The 26,003-nt window shown below is 45.9% G+C and overlaps 1 protein-coding gene across 1 annotated transcript in view; it reads left to right on the top strand.

The window, feature by feature from the left end:
- Positions 1-106: 106 nt before the first annotated feature.
- The window catches only part of PKDCC (protein kinase domain containing, cytoplasmic), a 35,759-nt gene continuing 9,862 nt past the window's right edge, over positions 107-26,003 (top strand). Inside the window, exons 1-5 of the mRNA XM_032102875.1 lie at positions 107-1,166; positions 15,163-15,285; positions 18,359-18,630; positions 22,384-22,463; positions 23,296-23,403. Coding sequence (XP_031958766.1) covers positions 504-1,166; positions 15,163-15,285; positions 18,359-18,630; positions 22,384-22,463; positions 23,296-23,403 — 1,246 coding nt within the window. The 5' untranslated portion in view covers positions 107-503. The remainder of the gene's footprint in view (positions 1,167-15,162; positions 15,286-18,358; positions 18,631-22,383; positions 22,464-23,295; positions 23,404-26,003) is intronic.

Here is a 26,003-nt window from a genome sequence, read left to right as displayed (position 1 = left end):
GCCCCGCCCGGTAGCGCCCGTCGGGGGGGTCTGCCCGCCCGTCCCGCCCTCTCCGCGCCTTCCCCGCCGGGGGGCTCAGCCGAGCCTGGGAGATGTAGTCCCGGCTCCCGGGCTCGCCGGCGGCCGGCGGGGCTGCTGCGGGGGGACTACGTTTCCCAGGCCCCCCTGCTGCTCGGCCGGGCCGCGGGAAGGGCCGGGCTGTCAATCAGCGCGCGTCGGCGGGGGCAGCGGGACGGGGATCCCCCCGCCCGCCCCGTGTCCCGCTAATAATAAGTGCTTCAGAGCCTTAAAAGCAGGGAGGCAAGTGTCATGCGGGCGCGTCGTAAGGGGCCGAGCTCCGGCTGAGCGCCCGGGTCCGTTCTGCCGCCGGCATAGCCGGGAGGGGAAAAAAAAAAAAAAGGGCAGAAAAAAAAGGAGAAAAAAAAAGCCTCGGAGCTGGTTCTCGGGGAAGGGGCGAGAGGAGAGAAGCCCGAAAGGCTGGACAAGCCGTCAGCGAAGTGGCGATGAGGCGCAGGAAGACGGCGGTGGCGGCCGGCTGCTGCCTCGCCTTCCTCCTGGGCACCCTGCTCAACCTCCTCTTCATCCCCGGCTCCGAGCACCCGCCGCCGCCCCGCGAGGAGCTGCCCCCCTCCCCGCCCGGCGCCCCCCTTTACCCGCCGGAGGAGGAGATCGGCGGCGGCCAGGCCGCCCTGGCGCGGCAGATCCGCGAGCGCTACGAGGAGGTGCTGCGCTACCGGCAGCACCGGGCGGCGGCGGCGGGGCGGCGGCCGCTGCGGCCGCGGGAGCGGCGCCTGATGGACCTGGCGCCGCCGCGCACCTCGGCGGAGCAGCCGCGGCCGCCGGGGCCGCGGGGCCGAGCGGCGGCGGGGCCGTGGGCCGGCGCCTCGGCCGAACTCTCGCTGGAGCCGCCGCTGCTGGGCTGCCGCGACATCCGCGATGTCAGCGGCGTGCAGTACCTGGGCTCGGGGTACACCAAGGCGGTCTACAAGGCGGTTCTCAACCGCACGCTAGCCGTGGCCCTGAAGGCGGTGGACTTCGGCGGGCACGACATCGCCCACTGTGTGCGGCAATTCTCCGCCCTGGGGGACTGCTACCGCCTGGCCGCCTACAAGATCGTCAAAGAGATGATCCTGCTGCAGCGGCTGCGCCACGCCAACGTCCTGCAGGTACGCGGGTGCGGCCGCGGAGCCCCGCCGGGGCGGGTGGGTCGCGCTGCTGTTCCCCGGCTTTCTCTGTCCCGCTGCGGGCAACCTGTCGGAGCTACCGCCGCCGGTCACGGTGTGCGCGGGGAGCGGGCCGGGACCGTGCCGCGGAGCTCCCGGGAGTTCGCGCACACACCCCCGTCCCCTGTTCCGTGGGTAGCCGCACCCCCTTCGGCAGGCGCGGTGGGGGTGGCGGTCGCCGAAGCAGATGTCCCTGGCACGGCCGCTCCGTACCTCCTCTCCCCATCGCGTGTCCGCGGGAAGGCGCATCGATGGGCGCTTTCCGCTGGCAGCGGCGGTGCTTACCCCCCGGCGACAAATGAATCGCCCCGGCGGGGCACGCCGGGCCCGGGGCGCGGCCGGGAGCGGTGCGGGATGCGGCGCGTTCCCCCTCCTGCCCGGCATCCTTCCGCGGCGGCCGGCCCGGCGGCTCGCGCTCTGATCCCTCTTCCTCGTAAACAAAATGAATACTGAGGTGAGCAAGGGGGCGAGGGAGAGGCTGAGGAAGGACTCGGAAATCCAAAAGCACTCCCCGAATGCGGGAAATAAAGGCCGGCCTGAATGCAAGCGCCGCTGGCTCCCGGAGAGAAGGCGGCGGCGGGGTCACCGCTGGCAGCCTCTGCTGGGACTCCCGGCGGGCTCAGCTGGATCCGCGCAGCCCCGGCACACGGGTCAGCCCAGGGGGGCTCACCCAGGACAGGCCGGGTGGGAGTCCTGCTGGCCGGTGCGCCGGCACCGCGGCACTTGCCAGAAGGGGCTGCATTGTAGGGCTGTTACACATCAGCATGAATCTCAGCGGGTCCATTTGGATGTAAATGCTGGTATGGAAATTCCTATTGCGTTTCGCATAGCATGAGCGTTGCAGTAGAATAAAAAATGAACGTTAGACCAGACGGTCTCACAGTAGGTGCTTTTTGAACTGAACCGGGTAAAGGAGTTTTGTGTTTCTTCTTTAGCAGCTGCAGCAGGAGTACCAGCTCCCCCACGAGAACTTCAGATCCCAGCGATCAAAGCTCTCGAGTTTCATATACTGTTCAAAGAAAGGCTAGTCATGATTTACCCACGACAAGAAAATAGATATTAACCTTCCTTCCCTTCCTTCCCTTCCTTCCCTTCCTTCCCTTCCTTCCCTTCCTTCCCTTCCTTCCCTTCCATCTTCCATACTCTGCTCTGTGAGGCCAGGTCTAACTATAACGCATAGGGAGAACAACATCTTGCAAACCACAAAAACCTGTGCTCCTAGGAAGAATATTAGTTGCTCCTCTTACTCTGTGATGAATTCTTTTTGGAAAAGCCCTGCTTGGGTGCAGCCATCGTTACTGGTTGCATTGACAGCAGGAAAGCTCTGAGAGGATTTTGTTTTCCCCCCAAGATTTTTTTTTGTTTGTTTATTTTTTTCTCAGTGTGAGCGAGTTGGCCAGGTTGAACTTGAAGCATGTGTTTTTTAAAGCTGAGTCATTTTGGTAGGCAGTAGCGTTTCTTTCCCGTGTTACTTGTGCGTAGTTTTCTTCTCTGGAAGGATTAATTTGGCATTAATTTGGAACCGTCCCCTTCACAAAAAGGAAGGGGGGTGCGCTGTCTGTCCGCGCAGGTGCGGGCGGGGGATCCTCTGGCAGCTCTGCCGAAGTTGCCCGGCGCCCCGCTCCCCCCCCACCTTGGAGGAGCCGCAGTTATTGACTTCTCCGCTCCGGGATGCTGTGGAGGAACCACAGTAATTCACTTCTCCGGGCCGGGATGTCACGTGGACTCTGAAGGGGGAAGTGCAGGCGAGATGCGGGGTGTCCCATGGCGGGGGGAGCCGGGGCAGGAGCAGCTGGAGGATGAGCAGGCACTTCCACCAGCGCCAGGAGAAACACGCCCAGCCTCCGTGCTGGGAAAATGCTCTCATGGGCAAAAATCCCACCTGTCAGTTAGGGCTTCATATTTACATGCCACCCCATTGAAAAACAGATTACACTTAAATCAGACACACGTTTTCAGATTCGTTCCGATTTTGTCATTATGTTTTCTTTTGCCTGGCCTCCTGCTGTATCAGCCCCAGCGGTGCTGCCAGGCCCGGAGAGGAGACCCCCGCGCCCCCCGGCCGTCACCGCCCTTGGTTGTTGAACACACCGCGCTGTAGGGGCGCACGGGGCCAGGGTGCTGCGGCCTCAGTGAGGGCCAAACGTGTGATAAGGCATTACCTTGAAAGGAGGCGGTAAATATCGACCTGACAGGAGCTATCTGGACACTGTCGGGACAGCGCCGTGGGCCACCAGCAAGTCTCTGGTGTCGTGCAGGAGTCGTACAGCCGATGTGGAAAATGGGCACCGGTGAACATGAAATATATTGATTATGCCTCTGTTAAAATCTCAGGACAGGATCGGCTGGCTTCATGATTTTTAACTTGTTTTCAGCAGAAGCCGGTCCAGGGCATAGAATTCACTGTCCGGAGTTTGCTGCCGAGGCAGAGGAATCAGTTCAAAAGCCAGCGTCTCCTCCCTCCTCTGGCTTTTGACAGGCGCTTCAGCTCCCATTGGAGCAGGAGGACCGCACTGGTTACAGATGCCGAAGGCACGACACCACATCTGGGCCAGCGAGGGCCGGGAGCTTTCCTGCCTTTGCTTCTTACCTCGGTTTCGCTCCTTCCCCCCGCACCCCGGCGGCTCCCGGCATACCCAAACACGAGCCGGCTGCTATAAATAGCAGGAAGGACGTGCCACCCTCCTGTCACCCTGCCGTGCCGGGGGAGGGCAGGGCTGGCGGGCAGCCCCGGCTGGGGCAGGCGGGGGAACCGGGAGGGACTGGGCAGGGCGGCGGCACCCAGCGGGTCGCCCCTCCGGCGGCCGCCCGCGGCTGGAGGCGAAGCGGGGCCGCTTGAGGCGAGCGGGAGCTCTTCCTCCGCCTCCCCACGCCGCGGGCGTGGCACGGAGCGACCCCGGGGACGCATCCACGCAGGCGGCCGGCAGCCGCCCGGCCTCAGCTGGAACCCTCCCGGCCGCTCCCGAGCATCCCCGGCCCCGGTCAGGGACTGGTGGCAGGGAGCGCGTTCATGAGTTTCTTCTGCTGAAAATAAAGTTTCGTGTCGGTCCAGTCCTAGGAAAGGGGGTTTTCCTATAAATCTCTGGCAGCTGACAGCCTGAAGTGTAGTTTGTAAGATAACAGGCTTGTTCTTTACTGTCTCAGCAGTTCTCATTCTGGCCTGTCTCTTGTCAAAATCAGCTTTTTTTTTTTCTTTTTTTTAAGCCATCCTTTTAAAAAGACTTGATTGTTGTACAATATATGATAGAGAGGGAAAGAGCTCTTTCCAGAAAGTACCAGTGCCTTCAGACAACATGCTGACATATCCACCGTGCCCTCCGCCCGGGGAAGGAGCCAGATGTGTCAGCTCTGGCAGATGTAGAGAATCAAGTCTAGCAAAAGAAACACGGAAAACCAGCAAGAGGGAGACTGGTTTCGCATTAGGCAATGCTGAGCCGAAGGCAATTTTCCTTCCTGTTTTTATTTCCATGCTCTGCCCGTCACTTGCACGAAGGGCCAGCGCTGGGCCATCGCCCCCCCTTGCCCCCGCCGTCTGAGGCTGCCCGAGGCTCCCTGGGGCAGCAGCCGCTGGGAAGGGCAGGTGCAGGCTGCAGTGGAAATATATTTGCTTTGGAGTGGAGAAGAGAGGGGTAGTTCATTAAAGTTGATTTTATAATGAAGGGCACCGAGGAAGAGGGGGAACTGGGTCACTGATTTATTGTAACAGAGGATTTAGCGGCCCGCTAATTGCTTTGCAGTCGCTGTGTGTCAAACGCGGTGCCCGATCTCTTCCTTTCACTCCGTGCTGCGATTTCTTTTCTTGCAGAGTTCAAATGCTGCTGTCTGAATCCTGGCTTTCTGTGCATTTTAGTGGGGAAGATGATTTAGTGTGCTTTAATTCCTCCCTGCCCATATTGGAGGAAGAAAAGAAAATCAAACCATTTGCAGTTAATTTCAAACAACGAGCACAATTGTAGTGACACAAAGGCAATGTTTGATTTAGTGTAATAATGTAATTATAGCTCTGGAGTATCAGAATTAAGGGTGGTGCCATTCTTTCTTCGTTTGCATTGCTGAAGAGAAGGGAGGGAAGGTCTGAAACTGCAGACGTTTGGAAAAGTGTAAGTTTAGTTCTGTGACAGATATTTATCAGCACTTCCAGTGTGAGCTCGCAATGATTCATTTAAGAAGGAGCTACCGCTTTCCTAAAAACACACACAAAAGCTCAGGGAAAAGGGTTGGCTTTGTGTGAAGCTGATGGAAGACGCTAGCTGCTAACAGCACCAGTGACTTGCTGGCTGCCCAGACAAGGCCGGTTCATTTGGCTTATTTAGCTTTAGTGTAAAGTTAGAACGTGTAGATGAAATACTGAGATGGCATCCACACTAGAAAAGTCACCATCCAAACATCAAAGTAGTTTCTGTCTGAATTGGTTCAGTTAGCTCTACTGTATTTGTAGCTGATTTTTTTAAGATGGTCACGATTACAGGGAGAATATTTGTGTCTTGCAAAATTAATCGATTAAAATAGACTGCAAATAATACATCATTTGCTGTTGACAAGTAGACTTAAAATGTGCTAGCCGATCACAATATTTTTAAATACCTATTTTTAAACAGGATTTTCTTTCCTTTACATGTGATAATTAAGAGATTTTTTTTCCCTGATGGTTTCCCTATACATATGCATAGCCAACAGGATAGGGCAGTTTTAATTTTAATGTGACAATTAAAATAATAAAGCTTTGTATAGGTCTGCTTATTCCAGGTGGAAGTAGACAATCTTTCCAAGTCTGAAGAAAGTCAATATACAATTAATTTCCAGTGTAAACTCATTTGCATAGGGAATGTATCGACTCCTTCACCATCCTTTTTGCAGGAATCCACTGTTGTTTTCACAGAAGGCAGGGGGGAAGGGGAGGTTGTGCTACAGTGGAAACAGCTACTCAGGGACCTCTTCCCTTTTGCCAGCGGGTGGGCATTGAGTCCCTTTAATCGTGGCAGTGGTGCAGGACTCCCAGCAACAAGTCTTATCTGTGTCTGGCTGGAGTTTGGCCATCAGAACTTTGGGAACTACTGACAGGAGAAAAGTGCTGCAATTGCTGATAGCAGCTGGTAGGTGTCTATATGGAGAATTTGTCATTCTTAATTTTTGGGCGGGGCAGCAGAGGTTCCCAGCTCTTGGGGATCAAACCTTTCAAAACCAAGTGCCTAATGAGAATTAACCTTTGAGGCTGGGGCTGGGGCTGGATGGGCTCTGCCTATGCACCCCACCTGCAGGATTGCTGCATTAGGAAGGTCATGTTAGGCTGGGAGTGTTTACTAATGTTTTCCTAAATTACCTCAGTTGAGCTGCTCTTGGGGCAGGTTTGTTAAAGATGAAAGAGGCCACCACATGGTGCAAGAGCAGGCTGATACTGGCTGTTTCACTGGTGTTGGGATCAGAGGAACCTCAGCTCCCAGACAGATGAGCCTGCCATATCTTGTCAGTGGCAGGGCAGGTTGGCACCTCTTGCTGGCCACCTCCTCCCTCTGGAAATTGCTACCACCACCACTGCCTGGGGAGCAGTGATGGAGCTGCATCTTTGTCCCAGTCAGTCCATTGCTTGACATTACTGTAGGTGCACCTTGAAGGAGGTGAGGCATCTGAGTCTCATATTTGAGATGGTTTGTGGTGGTCGGCACAAGGTGTTGGGGATGGACATTGATGTGGCGAGAGAAAAAAGCAGGCAGTGCCACCTACTGATGGCTCGGCAGAGACAGCCCGCTGCTGCTAACAGATGTCCCCACAGCCCCAAGGAGCTCGGGCTGGAGTGGAGAAGGGCAGGGGGAGCAGACAGATGCGGTTTGGCGAGGAAAGAAGAATTACACAAAGTGCTTCTTTATTGTGAGACTGCTTCCCAAAAGGCCCAGATGTTATCCTGCACTTTTAAGAGTGAAGAAAGGATCTGTTAACAAGAACTCCAGAGCTGCTGGAAGCACAGAGCTGATACAGTTGCAAACCCACTCTTAACTGTTCCTGTCTCTGGAAGGCAAGCTGGACATCCTGATGCTGAAGTCACCAAATAGTATTTTTTTCCCATTGAATTCCTTGGGATGGCAGAGGGTGTTCAACTTGCAAAGCTGCTGGCAGGAATGGTTTTCCATAAGGCACATGTCATCACATAAGTTAGAAGGGCTACATTGTCCCTCCTTTTGAAAGTAGCATTCGTAAAACTAATCCCAGTCATTTGTTGAATGATTTCTATGGTTGCTTCTCAGTTTTATGTACCACATAAATCATTCCAGAAGACTGGTTTGAATTTCTGCCGCCTTTATGGGAGTTGACGACTTGCAACCCCATCCAGTTTCTTTGAGGAGAGCCCAGCACTGCTTCTTCTGCTCAGTGGCTTGGAGAGATCAGTGGTCACCACAGGATGCTGTGGGTATGATCAAGTTCTCCCTTGCTGCTTGCCTTTTTTCATGGGAGCAACAATGAATGAACAAGGTCATTCTGGGCTGTCAATATCCTGGCCTGGAATTAGTTATGACCAGGCCAGAATTGCAAGGGGAAGCACATGCGTTTTATAACTTATCCTTTCATTCCTCCTGCCCCCCAGTGTGGGATAGCTAGGTAAATCTTTTCTCCCTGGTATCCACTGCTAAGACACATGGGAATTGTTCAAAGCTGCACTAGGGAAGATTGAGACCTGACATTAGGAAGAGTGGTCAAACACTGGAACAGGCTTCCTTGAGAGGTGGTCAATGCCCCAAGCCCATCATTGTGAAGGAAGCACTTGAACAATGCCCTCAGTAACATCCTTTAACTTTTAGTCAGCCCTGAAATGGTCAGGAAGATGGACTAGATGATCATTTCCTGTCCCTTCCAACTGAACAGCTGAAAAACTCTGTCCAAGCCTATCCCTGAATCAGATCATTGTGGCCCTTTTGCACATGCTCTGTCTTCTAGTTGCAGCCATGTTCGGGAGAGGCAGGCAGGGATGTGGTGGATGGCCAGGGAGGAGGAGAGGACCCCTGGAAGGAGACGCCAGCAGACATCGCTCTGCTCCTCTGCCTTTCTGCTCTCTGCAGGGACACAGCGTTGGTGGATTCAGGCATCAGCTCGGGCTGTGTTTGGAAGTGTTGCAGGCCTGGTTTGTGAAGTATCTGTGTCAAATATGCAAGCTGGGCTTTTTAAAAGATGTTTTTTATGGATTTTTGCACCAGTACAGTCATCTGGGGGTTCAGGTAGATGCCCCATGACATCTAACTCTGTTGCCATTTTTCATTTGAGTGATGGCCATGAAAAAGCTGACAAGAACTAGTTCTCACAGGCACTGTGCTAATACTAATATTGACTCTAGACTAATTTTAAAGGACTTGTTGTTTTTCATCACACTCAGCTGAACTTCTCAGTTTAGGTAATAGGCACCAAACATGGGTATTTTATATTGTTTTAGGCCAAATTTGGAACAACTGAGTTTGGAAAGACTTGCCTTTTTCTTGGACTGTGCAGCTGCAGATAGACTCCAAAATTATTTTAAAGCTTGCCATGATAAAGTTCAAAATTATATGACTCATACCTAAGAAAGAAAAATTATACAGATGGACTTATTGTAATGAATCCAAGACAAGCTTTTCTGAACATGTGATGCACAGAGGTTATTTGACAGTTTTGTAATGCAAAATCATGTCATGACAAAGGGTTAAACTTGTGGTGCAGTGGAACTGAATGCCAGTGGCTGGGGATGGAGGTCAGGGGAGCTTCTGATCTGGCTATTTACAAGATAATGAACTATGCCTCCAATGATATCAGCCTGTTTCCATTGAAATCATGGTTGTATGAGTGATCTATTTGTCTTCACTGGAAGACTTTACAAGACCAGGCTGCTTGTGTGACTAAATATTTGCAGGGTTGGGCCTTGAGCTTGTGCAGTGCAATGCAAATTCAAAGTGCTGTAAATGTTTTTAGTAGAAGAATTTTCCACTTCAGATTATAAGAAAAGCAGGGAGAGTGGAAGGGAGATAACGTTACTAAATCATAAGATTATAGCCAACATAATATGTGTCAGAGCAGCAGGTATGTATGGATATGTATACACACATATACCTCTAAAATATATGGAGATATCTGTGGACCTTTATGGATGTAGCTACAGATATGGGTAAATACACATAATGTCTGTTTCTCGGTACTACATTCCAATTTTTTTATTAATGAAAATGTTTAGTAACATGTTTTGTAACAGTGCCAGGAATGAGATTCTCGTGCCTTTTAGTTCTCCTGGAGTTTAGTGCTAATCATAATAATACATTTATAAATAAAACCTAGGCAGGACTGTGAATTTAGGATTTAATACTTGAATTAGCCGCTGCTTGCTCTCGGTTCCAATATCCATCAGCAGACAAAATCCTGCCTCACAGCTGTCAGCACACAGTTTGGGTCCCACTCTCAAAAGGTTCTGGGGTGCTGGGGATGCTCTGTGTGAGTCTTTTTCCGGTGAAACTCAGCACTTTGCAGGGCTTGATTGCTAGATTTCAATGGCAGAAAATCAATTTACTTCTCATGTGCCATCTCAATACATTCTGTAGGAGGAAAGCTGGCATTGGATTGATCTGTAGTAAGTTTAGGCATTGAGGTCCTTGCATTTTTCCAGGTTCCCTGCATGTTACAGGTTTGCACATGCTTTTGAGCTGATGGGCAATCTGTAAAAATATTTTAGTATATATTTTAAAAAATATATAAAACATTTTAAAATATAAATGCAAATATTGTGTGTATACATTAGATATCAGAACAGCCATATACATATATGTCATATATTAAAGAACCATATGTATATATGTGCTTGTGTGTATGTGTATTTATATATGTATATACCGTCAGCAGTGAAGAGAAATTTTTAAAACACAAGTGATTAACAAATCTTAAAGTGACAGAAATGTCTCACATCAGGTATTGGTAAATCGTAGCTGTATCAGGCTGTGCTGGGGATTTCTGCTCTTGCAGAGATGGACTGTCTGAGTGCTTCAAGGATGGAAGGTGAATCCAAGGGCTGGTTGCCTAAAAATATGACATTAACTTAGCAATAAAATTGCAAGAGCTTCTCAAAGACGCTGTTCTGGTTTTGAAACATAGGAGCTCAAGCAAATGGCTCATCAAAAGGCCAGTAGGAGCTTTTTATTTCCCCCAGGCACCAAAATGCTGCAAAATACAATCTTGACAAAACCAGTTTTGATTAAGCAGCTCTGTGTCTGTGTATTTCTGAAAAGAAAGGCTGTGTCAGGTGTTGACTACTGTCACTCTTCATACGTGTGAGTCTGTATTTAATTGCACTTTTCTATTGTGGGCAGCAGTTGGGTTCCACTGTAGTCACATTTAAATGAGAATAGCCGTCCAAATTAAAAGAGAAGAGAGTTAGGTTTCTGAAATTTACTTCTGGTGTAATGCAGTTGAGCCTGTCACTTACATTACAACTGGTAACAGTGTGCTTGAAGTTCATGTTCTTGGACTCACAGAAATCTTATGTTAAAGAAAAAAAGGGGGGAAATGCCAGTTTTTGTGGTGGTAGAGAAAGAAAAATATTCATGATGTGTTGTAATTTTTAGGGAAATGGTATGACCTATACAGGGGCATTTTGCCCTCCAGCAATCCTGCCACTGCCTGGCAGCAGAGCTGAGCTGAGCCAGCAGAGCCCCAGTTGGGGAAAGTGGCTGGAGAGCTGTCTGGAAAAGGTGGGTCCTCCTGTTTGTGACTGAACAACCTCCATAATGGAAATGTAACACTTTGGCAATGGTTCTGATTTGACATTATTTTTCTGCAAGTCCAGCCAGGGTGTCTACCCCAAAGCAGGAGGGCTCATCGTTCGCCCAGACTTACCCTGCTGATGACAGCTTAATAAGCTTCTTTATTTTGCGTTTTTATTCAGTAAGCTTGTTGGCTTTTGTGTAGAGGCTGACCTCTGCTTTTGCCCTCCCCTGCTGCCCCAGCTCCTCTGAAAGGGGCACCTCTGTCCCCATAATTTGTAGTAAAAGGGAATTGTAAAGGGAGGTGAACTGGCTGGCTGTAGGGACACGGGCTCGTACAATGCAATATAACTTTCACAGGGGCCGACCCTGTAAGCCCAGCATGCCTAAGAACTGTTGGGAGTCAGTGGGAATTTTGGGTGCAGAAAGACTAATGCAGGACTGAGCCTTTACGACCGAGAAAATCGGTGAGGGAATAATTTGGTAAACGGGGCTGCCTGAAAGAAATGAATTATGGCACATGATGTGAGAACAGGTCAACATTTCATATCTGGCATACATTTTTCTAAACAGACAGAAAGGCATCCCAGTGTCGTGACTGTTTGCTATTAGATTCTACACAAAAATATATTGGGGTGGCATTTAAATGCAGTGACTCGAGATAGCAAAAAGATGTGGGGCTGTATTTCTTTCCATTCATTTAATTGGAACCATACTGAAAAAGCGTATGAAAACCATCACCCTTCAATATGTCTGAAGTGTAGCTTTGTGACGCTGAGAATGATGTCCAACCTAATAGAATTTCAGATAGAGGAGATATTTTGGCTCATCTTTTGCTTCCAGCTATATTCAGTTCCCCCGTGTGGTTATTTTTCTTGTTAGTGTATGCACCAGCTATCTGTTTCTTACTTCACTGTCTGGGAATACAAACCGTTCTGTCTCATTTCTGACCTTAAAATGGATTGGATGAAAACAAAAGGAAGTTGAAAAAAAAGTGGTTTGGGTAGTACCCTTGTACTTGTTTCTTGTGTTGTAATAGTCAGCTTTTTAAACGAAAGGCCTCAGTATTGCTGCCTGGGAATGTTTTTCATCTATATATACTCTGTGTTTTGTAACATCTGTGTGCTGGGTGGTGGTTCATCAGGAGGGGATGAATGTAGCCATTTCAGATGCTTAACTGGCTGTTGGGACTTGCCCAGTTTGTAATCATGGTAATTGCACATACAAATATGGCCATGTAATTACATGTGCATTTTTGCATTTAGTTTCAGGAGTTCATTTAGAAAAGTATAAATGCGGCCCAATAAATCCTTTATATATCAGACTTTGGTGCTTTTATAACTCTATATAATTATGCAGTAACACTGTATCTGGAGAGGTTTCACTTAAGTAAAATCAGTAAAGAGCTCAGGTTAGGTTACAGGTGTAGTCAGATACTTGGGCAGTGAAGACTTTTGCCAAGGTACAAACTGGGCACTTAAATGAAAGACTTAAGAGCAAAGTTCCAGCTCTCTGGAAGCAAACCTAACTTGTTATTATTACTATTGACATTCATGGATTGAGATAGACACAAAGAGGTACTTATTTAATTTTTACTCGTGTGTTCATATGCACATAAATAGACAGTGAGATTAATTTTTCAATATTTTTTGTGTAAATATATGTATGTTTTGTATAATCAGAAGGAATGGATAATTGTTGTTCGTCTTCTGTGTTTCTATTCCTGGAGTTGTTTTCACAAATGTTGACAATGTCTGATGGAGACTGATACCTTTTTTTGTATTCAGTGTTACTGTGAACCAACAGTTACTGCAATACTGTCATTTCCCAGTCTGGATTGCTTGCTAATTTCCCTTACAGCTTTTTTCCCAGTGGATAGTATTACTGTGCTAAAGACAAGAGCTGAATTCTGCAGATGATACAGAAACAGATGCTAGATTTTGACAATCAGAAGTGAGGGTTTTCAAACCTGCCGAGCTTCATCCTGTCTCCTTAGTCCACAGATGAGAGGTGGGAAGCAGCTGGTAAGGACTGCAGAATCCAACCTTCCCTGAGAAAATAATATATATTGTAGTAAATATTTTCATTTAATTTTACTTTTGGTTAGCATGGATAGCTTAAACAGTTGTGCTGATGTGATCCTCTAAGATTTAACTCCTGGCATTAAACTGCACAAAAATGGTGTCATGGATAAGGAACAAACCCAAGTCTGGTCTGAACGGCTCTAGATGGAGAAATTATTGCTGTTGATATGTTTGGCATGGTTGTGGCAGCAAAGACAAAGGTCGGTTTTCCTACTTCAAATGTTCATTTCGGCATCTATCACGAATCCTCTTTTTGGCATGTTTTAAAATAAAATCTTCTAGCTCTTTTTTTTTGTTTAGGTTAATGTCTGTGTTTAAGCAGCTGTTTTGAAACACAGTGCTGTTTTTACACCAAAAAGAAAAATTGTTTACTTCTTTTACATTTTTGGCACCCTTTTTTCCTTTAAATGTAGACAGCTACAGTCAAAACTAGCAGCATGGTTCATAACAAATCCAGTATTTGCTGACTTTAGCCTGGTCTTTGCTTTTCTGCCTGGGGAGGTCACAAGCTGTAAGAATGTGCTGGATGCTGGGATCTGCTTGCAGGGGCTGTGTGCAGCCTCAGCTGCTCCCTCTGGCCATGGCACTCTGCTTTCCTCATGATTTGGGATCAGTCCCTGTTCTGGGCTGCCCGAGCCTGACTTCCTCTGCAGGGCCATATCCAAGTGCCCTCAGCACGGAGGAACTCCCTTCCCTGAGGTTTTTAAAATGAAAAGAGGTTTGAAAAATCAAATTGCTCAGGGCAAGGCAGTAGAGGAATAGCAGCAGGGCATTTTTTTAATGCTGCATTTTCATACTGACCCTTTTACTGTATGTTTTATTTGACTGGGGGCAGAGATTACATTTAATTTTATTTCATGTGCATGCTGTTCTGGCTGGAAAGTTGTGATCAGATCCTTATCTGGCTCATTTAACATCCTCTCTGCCAGGGCTTGGCAGGGAGTTCATAAAAGCCTGTCCCCCAGCCTGTCAGACATTGTCCCACTCCATATAAAGCAAGACAATCTCTCCTCCACAGTCTTTAAATATTCTTCTTGTGCAATTATTTGTGCAAGTGGAAATCATTCAAATATCCTTGGAAAGCAAATAAAAGAAGAAGCTGGAGTATGGCTGAAATTGCCATTTAAATGCTTTTAAATTGTAGAAGCTACTGGCAAATAGTATTTTCGAGTATTTGCCCTGCTTTAATGATACTGTACACAGAAATTCATCAAGTATAGTGAGAGGCAGTTTCTGGCTGGGGAAAGATAAATGTTGGCTTTTCAATTGCTTTTCAAGGTGCTGTGTCATTGAAATACACATTACCACTCAAGGCACAAACAGAAGTCCTATGGAAAATATCATTAAAACTATTTTACAGTTTTTTAAGCATAAAATCAGTATTATTTAGTCAGGTATCGCATAGGCTAAATTACCTTTCCTCAGATAATTTTCTGTTTCTGCATTCATAGATATTTTAAATTATTGTTACTATTATTGTTATTTTTTGTCTTACACATTTGTCATGGGTTTGCCCTGTCTGGGTGCCAGGTACCCACCAAAGCTGTTCTCTCACTCCTCTCCTCAGCTGGAGAGGGGAGAGAAAATACAACAAAAGGCTTGGGTAGAGATAAGGAGCAGGAGAGATCACTCAGTAATTACTGTCATGGGCAAAACACTTGACTTGGGGAAAAATTAATTTAGTTTTATCAAATCATAGTAGAGTAATGAAAGATAGAACCAAATCTTAAAAGCACCTTCCCCCACTCCTTCCTGGGCTCCCCTTCACTCTGGATTTCCCTGCCTCCTTTCCTGAGCAGTGCAAGGGGATGGGAATGAGGGTTGTGGTCAGTTCATCATATGTTGTTTCTCTTTGCTCCTCAGGGGAGGACTCCTGAGAGTCTTCCCCTGCTCCAGTGTGGGGTCCCTCCCACAGGAGACAGTCCTACATGAGCACTCCGGTGTTGAGTCCTTCCCACGGGTTACAGTTCTTCATTAACTGCTCCAGAGTGGGTTGCTTGCACTGGACACAGTCCTCCAGGACCAGGCTGTTCCAGCGTGGGTTCCCTGCAGGGTCACAATTGCTGCCAGAAAACCTGCTCAGAGCCTCCTTTGGGAACCCACATGCCAAGGTGCATTACACTGACGTTGTGTGGTTGTGATTGTTTTCAGCTCTACGGCTACTGCTACCAAGACAGCAATGACATCCCAGACACCCTGACAACCATCACTGAACTGGGCTCGCCTTTAGAGATGATTCAGCTTTTACAGACTTCCTGGGAAGACAGGTTTCGGGTGAGTAACAACTGTTTTATAAGGACTTTTAGGAGAGTGAGAAATAAATAATGTTATGAAGCAGGGGTTGTGTACTCTTCAGCACAATTCACATTGATTAAATGTTTGTTTTGCATATGATTACATCTTGGTTTAGAAGCAGTATTTAGCACTCCCCTTCGGTAGTGTTTAAGATACTGTGTTATTTTGTCTGTTGATGTTATCTAATTGTAACCAGTTATATGGTTTTTACATGATATCTTGAAACATTTCTTACTTGTTAAAGCTTGAGGCCCAGGATTTTTGGCATTGTGCTCTGCAACTGGGATTTAAACAATAGAAGGATGTTACATTTCTCTCCTGATCCTTATCATAGGTTTGTTTTATAATTGTTTTCTACTGCTTCCTGCTCTGTTCATTTTTTCCTGGGGAAAGAGTGAAACAAATGTACACAAATCTCAAACCCAGTTTGTCCACCGCACTGGCAGTTTACCAGGAGCACGAAGGTCACACTTAATTTGTCCAAAATGAAGCCAGACTGCATCAATGCTTTGATCAAGACAGTGCTGTCTCACTTGGTGTATATGGGGATGTGTTGTTGTCTGAGGTTAGGTCCCTAGGACGTTGAAAGGCAGCAGCAGTTTCCATCTGAAACACTTTGGATTGCTTGACTACATCTGTGCCAGAAAATTAAAAGTGCGCCTGAGTGAGCTCTGAGTCGAAAGAGCAAGGTGCAGCCCAGGGCTGTGCTGTTGCATTCCTGCACTCTCTGAAGGCTGCAAGCAGGATTCCTGTTGGAAACAGTCCCCAGGCCATGCTGCCTTTGGGATCGTGCCTGGGGACAGAACTGTGCCTGGGGACGGTGCGGGAGAACAGCCTCGGTCCTGGTCAGACCCGGCCAGAGACCATGCTAGCCAGTGTGCAAGTGGGATTAAGTTTCTGTGCCCAGGAATGTTCTCTGACAGAGTTTATTTTACTCATACAGCTGCAGCAAGTGTGTTACCTGCACTAAGCTTTAGCTCCCTTTTCCTGAAAGAAGTGCAGTCTTGATAAGCAGTGGAGGTACTCAGCAGGGTTCCCAAAACACAGGACCACCTGCCTTTAGCTCATCTCATCCAGGGAATGCAAATAATGTACTGTGACAGCAATTATGTACAAAATAAATGACCAAGAGATATGTTAGATTATGGATAATGAACAGAGAAGTTGCCTTCCAGTGTGGATGTTTCTGAGCGAGCAGTTGCAAAGGGAGATAAAGGAGATTTAGATGAAGATGCTGAGCTGGTTCACAGAGTTAGAATTACAGGTGAAACATTCCTGTGATCACTGTAATGAAGCCTTAAATAATGTCATGCTCATTAGTTTGTCTAGGATGCAACTAACACAGAAAGCAAGGAAATAAAATTGTGTCTTCTTGATATGTGAGACTTGTTTGTGATCCAGTCCTGAAAATGACTGCATAAATCCATGGGGTTATTCCTACAAATGATAATTTCCTTGTGTGGAGGGACTCAGCAGTAAGCTGAGTAAGCCAGAGGTGTGTGACACAGAGCAAAGCCTTTATCTGTGTGCTTAAAGCTTGTTGTAAGGGGGTATTTGCAGTCCCAGCCTGCAGCAGGTCTGCAGGGCAGAGGCTGTTGGGGCTGCTCACAGAGGTTGCTGGTGCAGGAGCAGGGGCTTTTTGGCATTTAAGAAAAGACAATAATTCTGGATGACAACCTGTGGGTTTGTTCAAGCTAAATTCTGGGTTTGTTGGCATTTGAAGATACCTATATTAGAGGCTAGCTTGGGCTGGATGTGCTTTTTCTCTACTGTATATTGTGGGATAACACACACATGCGTTCTATGTCCTTCGAGGGGAGGTAAGGGTGGTCAAGTTTAGCATCCCATAACCAGGCCTATCACCACCTGCAAACATCTCCATGTGAACTATGGTATCCTGTAACTAGGGGAAAAATATTCTTGTCAACCAGGAGAAGGATTATGTAGAAGCATGAGATGGTTCTAATGTCTCACAAGTGGAGGGTCTGTGAAGGATAACTTCAGCTATGCTCAGCTTTCTTATCAAGTATGCCTTGAGGTGCACCCTTGAGTGTATTGTTTATGCCCCAAGATTGAATTTGGATTTGACTACTTCAATGCACATGCCCTTAACATTGTATTTTAATAGAAAACAAAGATTATATATAAACAGTAAAAAGCCTGCTAAACTGAACAAGACCTGTCATTTATTTAATATATAAAATAAAAATTCCAGTATTTAACTGTGTTCGCATTACTGCTACATTTGGATTAATAGGTTACATAGTGGACTCTGAAGGAATGCATAAATTGAAAACAGGACTTTGGTAAGGGGGCTGAATTCAGTGTTCATCTGGGTTGCTGTCTAGTAAGAGTTACTCAAGTTTCTAACTTCCAGTGGAAAAGTGAAACATCAGCACAGAGCTCCCACCTCAGGCCCAAAGTGGTGCATGAGGATCCACCAAGGCAGACCCACTAAGGCAGACAGACATTACCTTGAGGCATGGTGAAGAGTTACAGAGGACCTGGGGAGCTCTTCTTCCTGGGAATTTGCTTCCTTCTGCCCTGGAAAAGGGAAAACTTCAGAGGAAACAATGGAAAAAAAATTATAAAAACAGTCAAGAGACAGGATCAGTACAGAGGCAATATAGACACTGTCTGCAGTTGGAGCTCCAGGCACGGGTGCAGGGCGGTCCAGCCAAAATTTCCAGACCTGGAGTTTGTAAAAGAGCAGGATCAGACTGTGTGGTCAACGCCTGTGTGTAATGTGTTATTAAAAGTTAATGCTTTTATTTCTGTTAAAAGTAAGAATAGCAACAATGAGCCCTGCTTCAAGAGTAGTGTGGGAAAGCACTTGTAAAGAAACTTACTGTTATTTCAAGTCTCTCGGGATTTTACAATCAGCTATGTTAATCCTGTGAAAAATACCTTGGTTGCAACATTCAGTTTTGAGGGTAAGTTATAATGCTTATATTAAGTCATACATTTATGAACATATCTTCAGCTAAAGTGGATTTGTTGTATACTTTGCACTGAGAAAGTAATGTGAGGTAGCCATGTTTTTGTGTTTCAGATATGTCTCAGCTTAGTTCGGCTTCTGCATTATTTGGCTCACTCTCCTCTTGGCTCGGTGACATTACTGGATTTTCGCCCTCGCCAGTTTGTGATCGTGGATGGGGAGCTGAAGGTGACAGATCTGGATGATGCCAGCATTGAGGAGAGCTCTTGCACTAGTAACAGTGACTGCTTCATGGAATTCCCTGCGAGGAACTTCACCCTGCCCTGCTCGGTTGAGGGACGGTGTCAGAGCATGAACGAAAAGAGGAATCTCTACAATGCCTACAGGTCTGTGATCAGATAAAATAGTAGAGAATTAAGAGTGGGCCTAGAGCTCCAGCATCCTTTATAGTTATTCACATCAATGAGCACATGCGGTCTCAGAGCCAAAACCCAGGAGAAGTGAAGCCATGAATTATTGTTTCATTTGTGAAAATACATGGCATCTGTAACTTCTGAAGTGTTTTGCATACTCTGACTGTGATTTACCACTCAGTCTAATTCTGTGTTGGTTGAAGCCCACTGAATCCTTCACTCAAGTAGAGATTTTCGTAGGAGTGAAGCAGAAGCACCTGCGGAGCTGGGGGCCCACAAGCTCTGTGGTGAGACAATTCCAGCAGCACTTTGGTGTGAGTTAAGAGGGGTCATCATGTGTTTTGCACCACCAGCTGAGCAAAGGGCTTGCTTCAGAGGCAGAGTTAGAGCTCAGTTCATATCTTGCCCTCTGGCTCAATGCTCCCTGCCTTGCTGGAGCCCGCCATGGTAGGGTGAAAACAGCCCTGGGGCTGCCAGAACCACCCTTAGTTGCTGACAATCTGGGTCTAAGCCCAAACCTTTTAAACAAGGGGTGGTCTTTACACCCTCCCCGCCCAGCCCCTGGTCTGTGTGAGCAGGTGCTGGGGGACTCGCTCCCAGTGCCGTGCCCACAGTGGGGGACATGTGGCTGGTGGGCCATGCTGGACCAGTTGGCCATTCTGAAGGAAGTGTTCAGCTATTGCAGCCATCTTCCAAATTTGATTCTAAAGGTGTCTCCAGATTTACAGCTGGGTCGCTCTGGGTGTTGGCTTTGTGTTTGTGGTCTTGGCAGTCCCCCATCAGCCATCACTCCCCCGCAGGGCTTTGTTGGATGCTGGGGGAGCCACATCACTGCTTTCCAGGGAGCCAGTAGCAGATGCTCAGTGCCGTGCTCATCCTGCCATTGCCACTCCGTCTGATGTGTGCTGCTGGGACAGGCGGCCCGCCTTGGGTGATCCAGATAGGAGGATGCAGATCTCAGAGCAGTGCCATAATGGTGTGCTCATTTCTTAGGCTTCCCTTTCAAGTGCCGTGCCATTCACTGCCTTCCAGACCACAGCGAGGAGAGGCTGCTCCAAAGAGAGCCTTCTGCTTTGGTCGCAGAGCGCTCACCAGCATGTGTGTCACATTACCTGACCACACTGAAATGGGCTGCGCCACATGACAGCCATCTGCAGTTGTGCGGTGCAGTATTTAGTGTGTCCTGCAAGATTTTCCATTTCCATTTGCTTGGCTTAAAGATCTTGCTTAGCTTGCTAGCTTTTGGTTAAGACTGTTTTGCTGTTTCTGGGTAAGAAACCTTTAATAGGCACTCATCCGTCTCGGTCGTAAGTGGGGACATGTCTGTGGTGTGGTGGTCTTGTGGCAGGTTGCTGGTCACACTGGAGGAAGTGGTCTTTTTCTAATACAGTTTTTAGTATTGCCTATTTCATGCACAGTGCCCCAGTGTTCTCAGCCCCTGCTTTGCCTTAATCCCATAGAGACAGTGGGGTTCTGTTGAACAGTGGATTCATGGTGTGGGAGGCTGTGACCACCCGTGCTAAGGTGTTACAACAAACCCTATGCACTTGTCTTGGAAGGTGAAATCCTCACTTCATTAGGGATAGGCTGCTAAATTTGTTATTTTCATAGGTGCGCTCTGTTGCTGTGGCTTAGAGGTTGCCCTCTGATGCTGTTAGATAGAAGTCAAAAGCAGCAATAAGTCAAACAGCACATAGACCCCTTGTAATTTTAAAACATAGCACACCCTAGCCTTGAAAGCATACTTAAATCTATCTAGCTGGTTTCTTTATGAGGTAAATAATTAAAGGAGAGAAAACATTTGGGAGAAACCTCTACAAGAACTGGCCCATCTTGACTTTCAGGTGGTTACATCCTGTCACAAATGTGTCTCACTGTGTTTTCCTCCAAATATTTGGGGGAACAGTTTTCAAAGCACTGGACAGTTTTGAAAGTAAACATAACTAATATTTTGAACTGTTAACCAATGGCTGAGATGAATTCTCCATCACTGAGAATTCTTAAATTAGGATCAGATAGTTCTCAAAAAGAAACAATTTGTAGGAACGAATGTAAAAGGATCTGACATTCTGTGTTGCGTAGATCACAGAGGATGCCACTGGCCCTGGAATCGATGAGTAACAAATGTTCTGCAATTAAGTTGTGCAGACTCCAGTGTCTGTACATGTCAGGATTTCACATGTGGGTGTTTGCAGTAGAACAGTCATATGTTTCTGTAGCCCTGTAGCTACGGAAAAACAATAACCTCCGTGACTTGCTTCCAGCCAGCATTGAGCAAATTTAGTGACAGCTACTGAATTTTTACAAAGAACTATTCACAATCAGTTGGACTCTGCTTTAGGGATAATCTCTAACCAAAACCAGTGAGGTAAAACTTACCAGACAAATTATTTGTTACAATGTTATGGTACTCTTCAGATTTCTGTATGTATTTATATTGTCTGTTCCATACTCATCCTTAAGAAAACCTACCTGTGGATTATCCCACTTGGGAAAATCATAAACACTATTTTTATTGGGGATGAAGAAGGGAGTTACATTCTCAAAGAAATATTCACTGTGTAAGTAGAGTGTTAGCTCAATAATACCTGCATCTTTGATCAATTTTTGGTATCAGTAACTGAATTTTCTAATTTGCACTTATGTAAAGCATCTGCTGGTCTCCCTCCTGAGCATGAGTCCCTAGGGTTTCCATTTGACAATGTGGTCTCTGTATATGAAAAATTATTTACTTTGCAAGTTAGATGAGAAGCAGGGGAATATCCCAGTTGTGTTCCTGTTCTTTTCATTAGCTAATATTTATGTCCAATAGTTCTGTTTATATTGTCAGATCCTGACCTGCTCATCTCCATCTTAGGTTTCTGTGATGCTGAGTTTGTTGCAGTAGGTAGTAGTATAGCAGAGTAATAGATCTCTAAAGGAGAAATATGAAAATTAAATGTACTTCAAGAGGTGATAATGGCATATTGTTTTTTCTTCTGCAATTAAACTTATTAAAATGGAGTTGTGGAATCCCCTTCTCTGTAGATATTCAGAAGCTGTGTGGACACAATCCTGAGTAAAGTGTTCTAGGGGATCCTGCTTGAGCAGGGAGGCTGGACTAGCTGACTTCCAGTGGTGCTTTCCAACTTCACCCATTCTGTGTCTCTACATCCATCAATGAATGCCTACAAGAATGCAACTTGAATATAGATAAATGATAGGAACAGAGAGGACATTCTCTATTCCAGAACCATTAAAACAATAGAAGGTGGCTTGCTCCTGGCAATTAATTTGAAAGTCTAAGAAAAGCATAGTAAAGAAAATAGTGATTTCATTTATTAGAAATGGGCAGAAATTTAATTTACGAACTTTCAAGGTTTGAAAAATAATGAAGCCCAAGACTTACAGGGTTGATGGCATCCTTTTAGTTTGTTGAAGTACAGACAGCTTTGCAAATAGTCACAATCCATGGGGCTTCACAGCAAATTGCTGTATTAATGGAACGTTTACGTGTAGGTACAAGGCAGCCTTGTATGTAGCAGCGTGGTCTGGGTATGCCAGACAGCTGTGTGAATAGTCTCAGCTATGTATTTATTTGAGTATAGAATACCATTATATTTCCTGAATAGGTCAGTGGCATATAAGCAATAGGAATTTTATTCCTTATGATGTTCAGGAGTTACCAGATATTTGTAAACTCTTGGAAAAAAAAAAAATTCAATATTGGTTGCTTTTCTATTGCAGGTTTTTTTTTACCTATCTTCTTCCACACAGTGCTCCATCCTCACTGCGACCATTACTGGATAAGATAGTCAATGCAACAGGTAATCACAATAAACATGGCAATGCCAAGTATTTGCTTTTTTAGTGTAACTGTCATGTTTGGGAGGGGAGGGTGCAGCTCTTGTGCTCACTGCAATAGAACCAGATTGTTTTTCTATCCAGGATAAAATTGCTCCCGTATCAAGAAGGCAAGAATGGGCTCATACACCAGAAAAATCCCAATTTTAGATTTTATCTAGGCTTCATAGAGGTATTTGTTTCATCCTGACACCTCAGCACTGAGGTGAACTGCATCAGAACACAATTTCTTGGGGGGTCTGGAAGAACTTCTGTCCCTGAAAAGGGAAATTTTTATGGTAAAACCCAGGATAATTTCTCATTATCAATGATACCAGTGGCAGAGAAGCCAGAGGCACAAATGACATTTCCATAGATCTTTACTGATTACCAGGGTAGTGCCTTTGAGACAAGAGTAGGTGGCTGTAAAACTGATTTGAGGGTTTTTCAGTGCCTTGCCCCAGTGTGCATCCAAGGGGGAAATGATTGATGCTGGGCTATAGCTAATGAGCAAGCAAAGCTTTGGAGTTCCCTGTATTGGCTGACCTTGATCCCTTGTGGGGAGTTCTCCTCAGTGTTTTCTGCCTGCAGGCCTGGGGCTACCAGCTGGACAAGCCAGCCTCTGGAATGCCTGGGTCATGTCAGGTGTGAAACTGGACTTGTAGGAACTCAGGGATTTCCTGCCCATGTCACAACCCTGCCACGGAGCAGGGCACCACGGGGCTCCCATGCTCAGGGCTTCGTTCAAATGAAACCTCGTTTTGCCCTGTGCAGGATGCTCCTCATCTAAGTCATTCTTTTGCTCTACTTTTAAAGGAGAACTTCACTGGGGAATAGATGAGACAGCTGCTCAGCTGGAGAGAGTTTTGAGCCTGTATAAGAGTGGGGAGTACCTGCAGAACACAACCCGGATGCCGAAAGCTGGTAAAGTTGTCTTTCTTGAAACTTAAAATCCGAGACTTTGTCATTGTTTTGAGGTTTGCAAGGGCAAATGTGCAGAAAATAAGGCTCAGTGGTCCTTGAAATCGTGCATGTGATAGTATTTTATCTGCTTTTTGCTTCCTGGGAGCCTCCTGTAACCCTCCTCATTAAGTGATGTAGCTGGACATCCATAAGTGTGAGCAGGCTGTAATAGGATTAAGGAAATCCAAAGGGAGTTCTCCATGACAGACTGATGGAAAATGTGTTTCATCACATCCACACACTGCTGTTGTAGTATCAGAACCTGCCTGAACATGTACTGGGGAGAATCCAGTCATGAGACTGTAAACCTCCATGGGTTTCCTGGGACTTAAAGGGATTTATTGTAACATAAGCACTTGTAGATTGGAAGAATAAAATTTTTACTTCCTTTGCAAGGGGAAAATAGTATGTCCCTCAGCTTCTGCTAGCAATAGAACAAAAAATAGAGAAAGGGACAGGGTGAAAACAAGGCTGAATAATAGTATCTTTTTCATAATGTGTTTGTATGCTATTCAAGCTGTGGTATGAAGTGGTGCATGCTCTTCCTGGAAGGATAGCTGTGGAATTGTACGCGTCAAAGAATATTATGTGTGCTGGAAATGACTGTTAAGTCCAACAATTGTAAAAGCTGTTTTGCAAATTATTTTTATGTATGTACAATGTTCATGTCAAACTGTCAACATAATTGACTGCAAGTTGATGGGAAAATTATAGCTTTGCTGCAAAAGCTCAGTAAAGAGGGAAAGATGGGTTCTAAATGAAGATGAATGTTGGCACAGGGGGTTTGAAAAGTTCGGTGAAGCATTTGCTCAGTGAAAGAGACACAGGAGCCAAATTCATTCTGGTTGTAGCTCTGTTAACCTCAAAGAGCCATGATACCAGGGATGAATTTGACCCACTCATCAGAATAATTCAATATTTATTTTGTTGTAGAATTGGCAGGAAAATTGTTGCAGGTGTTCATTTAACTTTCTAATTTTCAGCTTTTCATCACAATCTGTGCTGAGTGATACCTGTCAACACAGCGAAATTATTTTCAGCAGTACAATCAATAGTACAAACATGTCCTTTGTTGAAGAAGTGCCAGGAGATCTGAGGTTGCTCCATGATGCTGGTTGATTCCAGATCAGGACGAGGTGAAGTTTTTGAATTTTAGAGGTCTGTCATGTTTATAAAGACTCTCAAGGAAAGAAGCCTTGGACAGCAGTAGTCAATATAACAATGCAGGTTTCCACTGATATGGAGCAGAGCTCTGTGTATATTTAGCTACTGTAATAATTACACATCTTTGTGTTCATTTAATTGTGTAGACTCCGAGATAATATAACACAGAATCCACTGCCCATGTTCATGGTTAGTAATACCCTGCTCTGCAAGGAGCCTTTTTTATTTGCAGGGCACTGTTCATGGGCTTAGGCACTTTACAGTGTGACCAAAGATGTTGAAAATCTGTAGATGCTTTGTGTAGCATATTGGATAATGTGCATTAAATACCATGAGTGTAATACTGAGTTACTTGATAGGAAAACGTTCTCAACCAGGGGCAAGCTTGAGGAACTGGGTATCTTACTGGAAATTACACTTAGATGACATGTGTTCTCAGACTTAGCTGCCATGCCTTTAAGATGTGCAGGCCTGTTTCTTGTTTGTTCTAAGCCTACTTTAACCAAACAGAAAAGGTGTTGTAATTTCTTTCTCTTTTAAGACTCCCTTTCCTTGCCAGACAGATACGAAGTCATATCATGAGGGTTAAAATATGCCTACATACCCACTTGTATCATTTTAACTCCAACCATAATCTTTCCTCAACTGATATGTGACTGATACTTGATATTAATACCATGCTGGAATTAATTTTTAATATTTTTCAATCCAATCTAATAACAGAATTAGAAATTACTAATTAGAATTTATTCAGAGATAATGGTATGAGGAATTCTCCTGTGCTACAGTGAAGCTGCAGGAGAGGGTGACAGGTGTCCTGGAAGGGAGTGGTGTCCAGGCAATCAGCCTCTTCCACTGGCAGGATGTTACAGCTGAGGTGGCATCCTGACCACCGAAACCAAGGCTGAACAGCTGAGCAGATTGAATATTTTGTATAAGTCTTGGTAGACAGGGATGGAAAGGAACAACCGTGATATTTTCCCAAGCTGTCAGTTGAGGTTCTGCTTTGGTCCTGTTTGGACAAAAAAATATTTTTAAGATTGTGTGATTTTATAAAATGTTTTCTGTGTTGCTCTTCAGCATAGAAAAAGTTCAACAAGAGTGTTTTTCATCCAGTGCTAAGTTGAGATAAAATTAGAGATGATCATTTGGTTCTCAGGCCAGATTGGAGTTAACCAGCTTTGCATTCATATCCCAATGTGTGCCAAGATGGCACAAGTTTTTATCCATTTTGCTCCAGAAGATAGAAATCTCACAAGGTGATTCACTCCTGGGACTTTTGCTCTTACAAATAGAAATTACAAGAATTTGTGATGCCAGTACCCTGGCATCTAAAGGTTTGTGACAAAATAAGTCCTTTCTGGTGCACGATCTATTTTGAAATCCTAAAAGAGCAG

The sequence above is a fragment of the Corvus moneduloides genome, chromosome 3 (assembly GCF_009650955.1).
Source record: "Corvus moneduloides isolate bCorMon1 chromosome 3, bCorMon1.pri, whole genome shotgun sequence".
Classification (NCBI taxonomy): Eukaryota; Metazoa; Chordata; class Aves; order Passeriformes; family Corvidae; genus Corvus; species Corvus moneduloides.
This window is presented reverse-complemented; position numbering and strand designations above follow the sequence as displayed.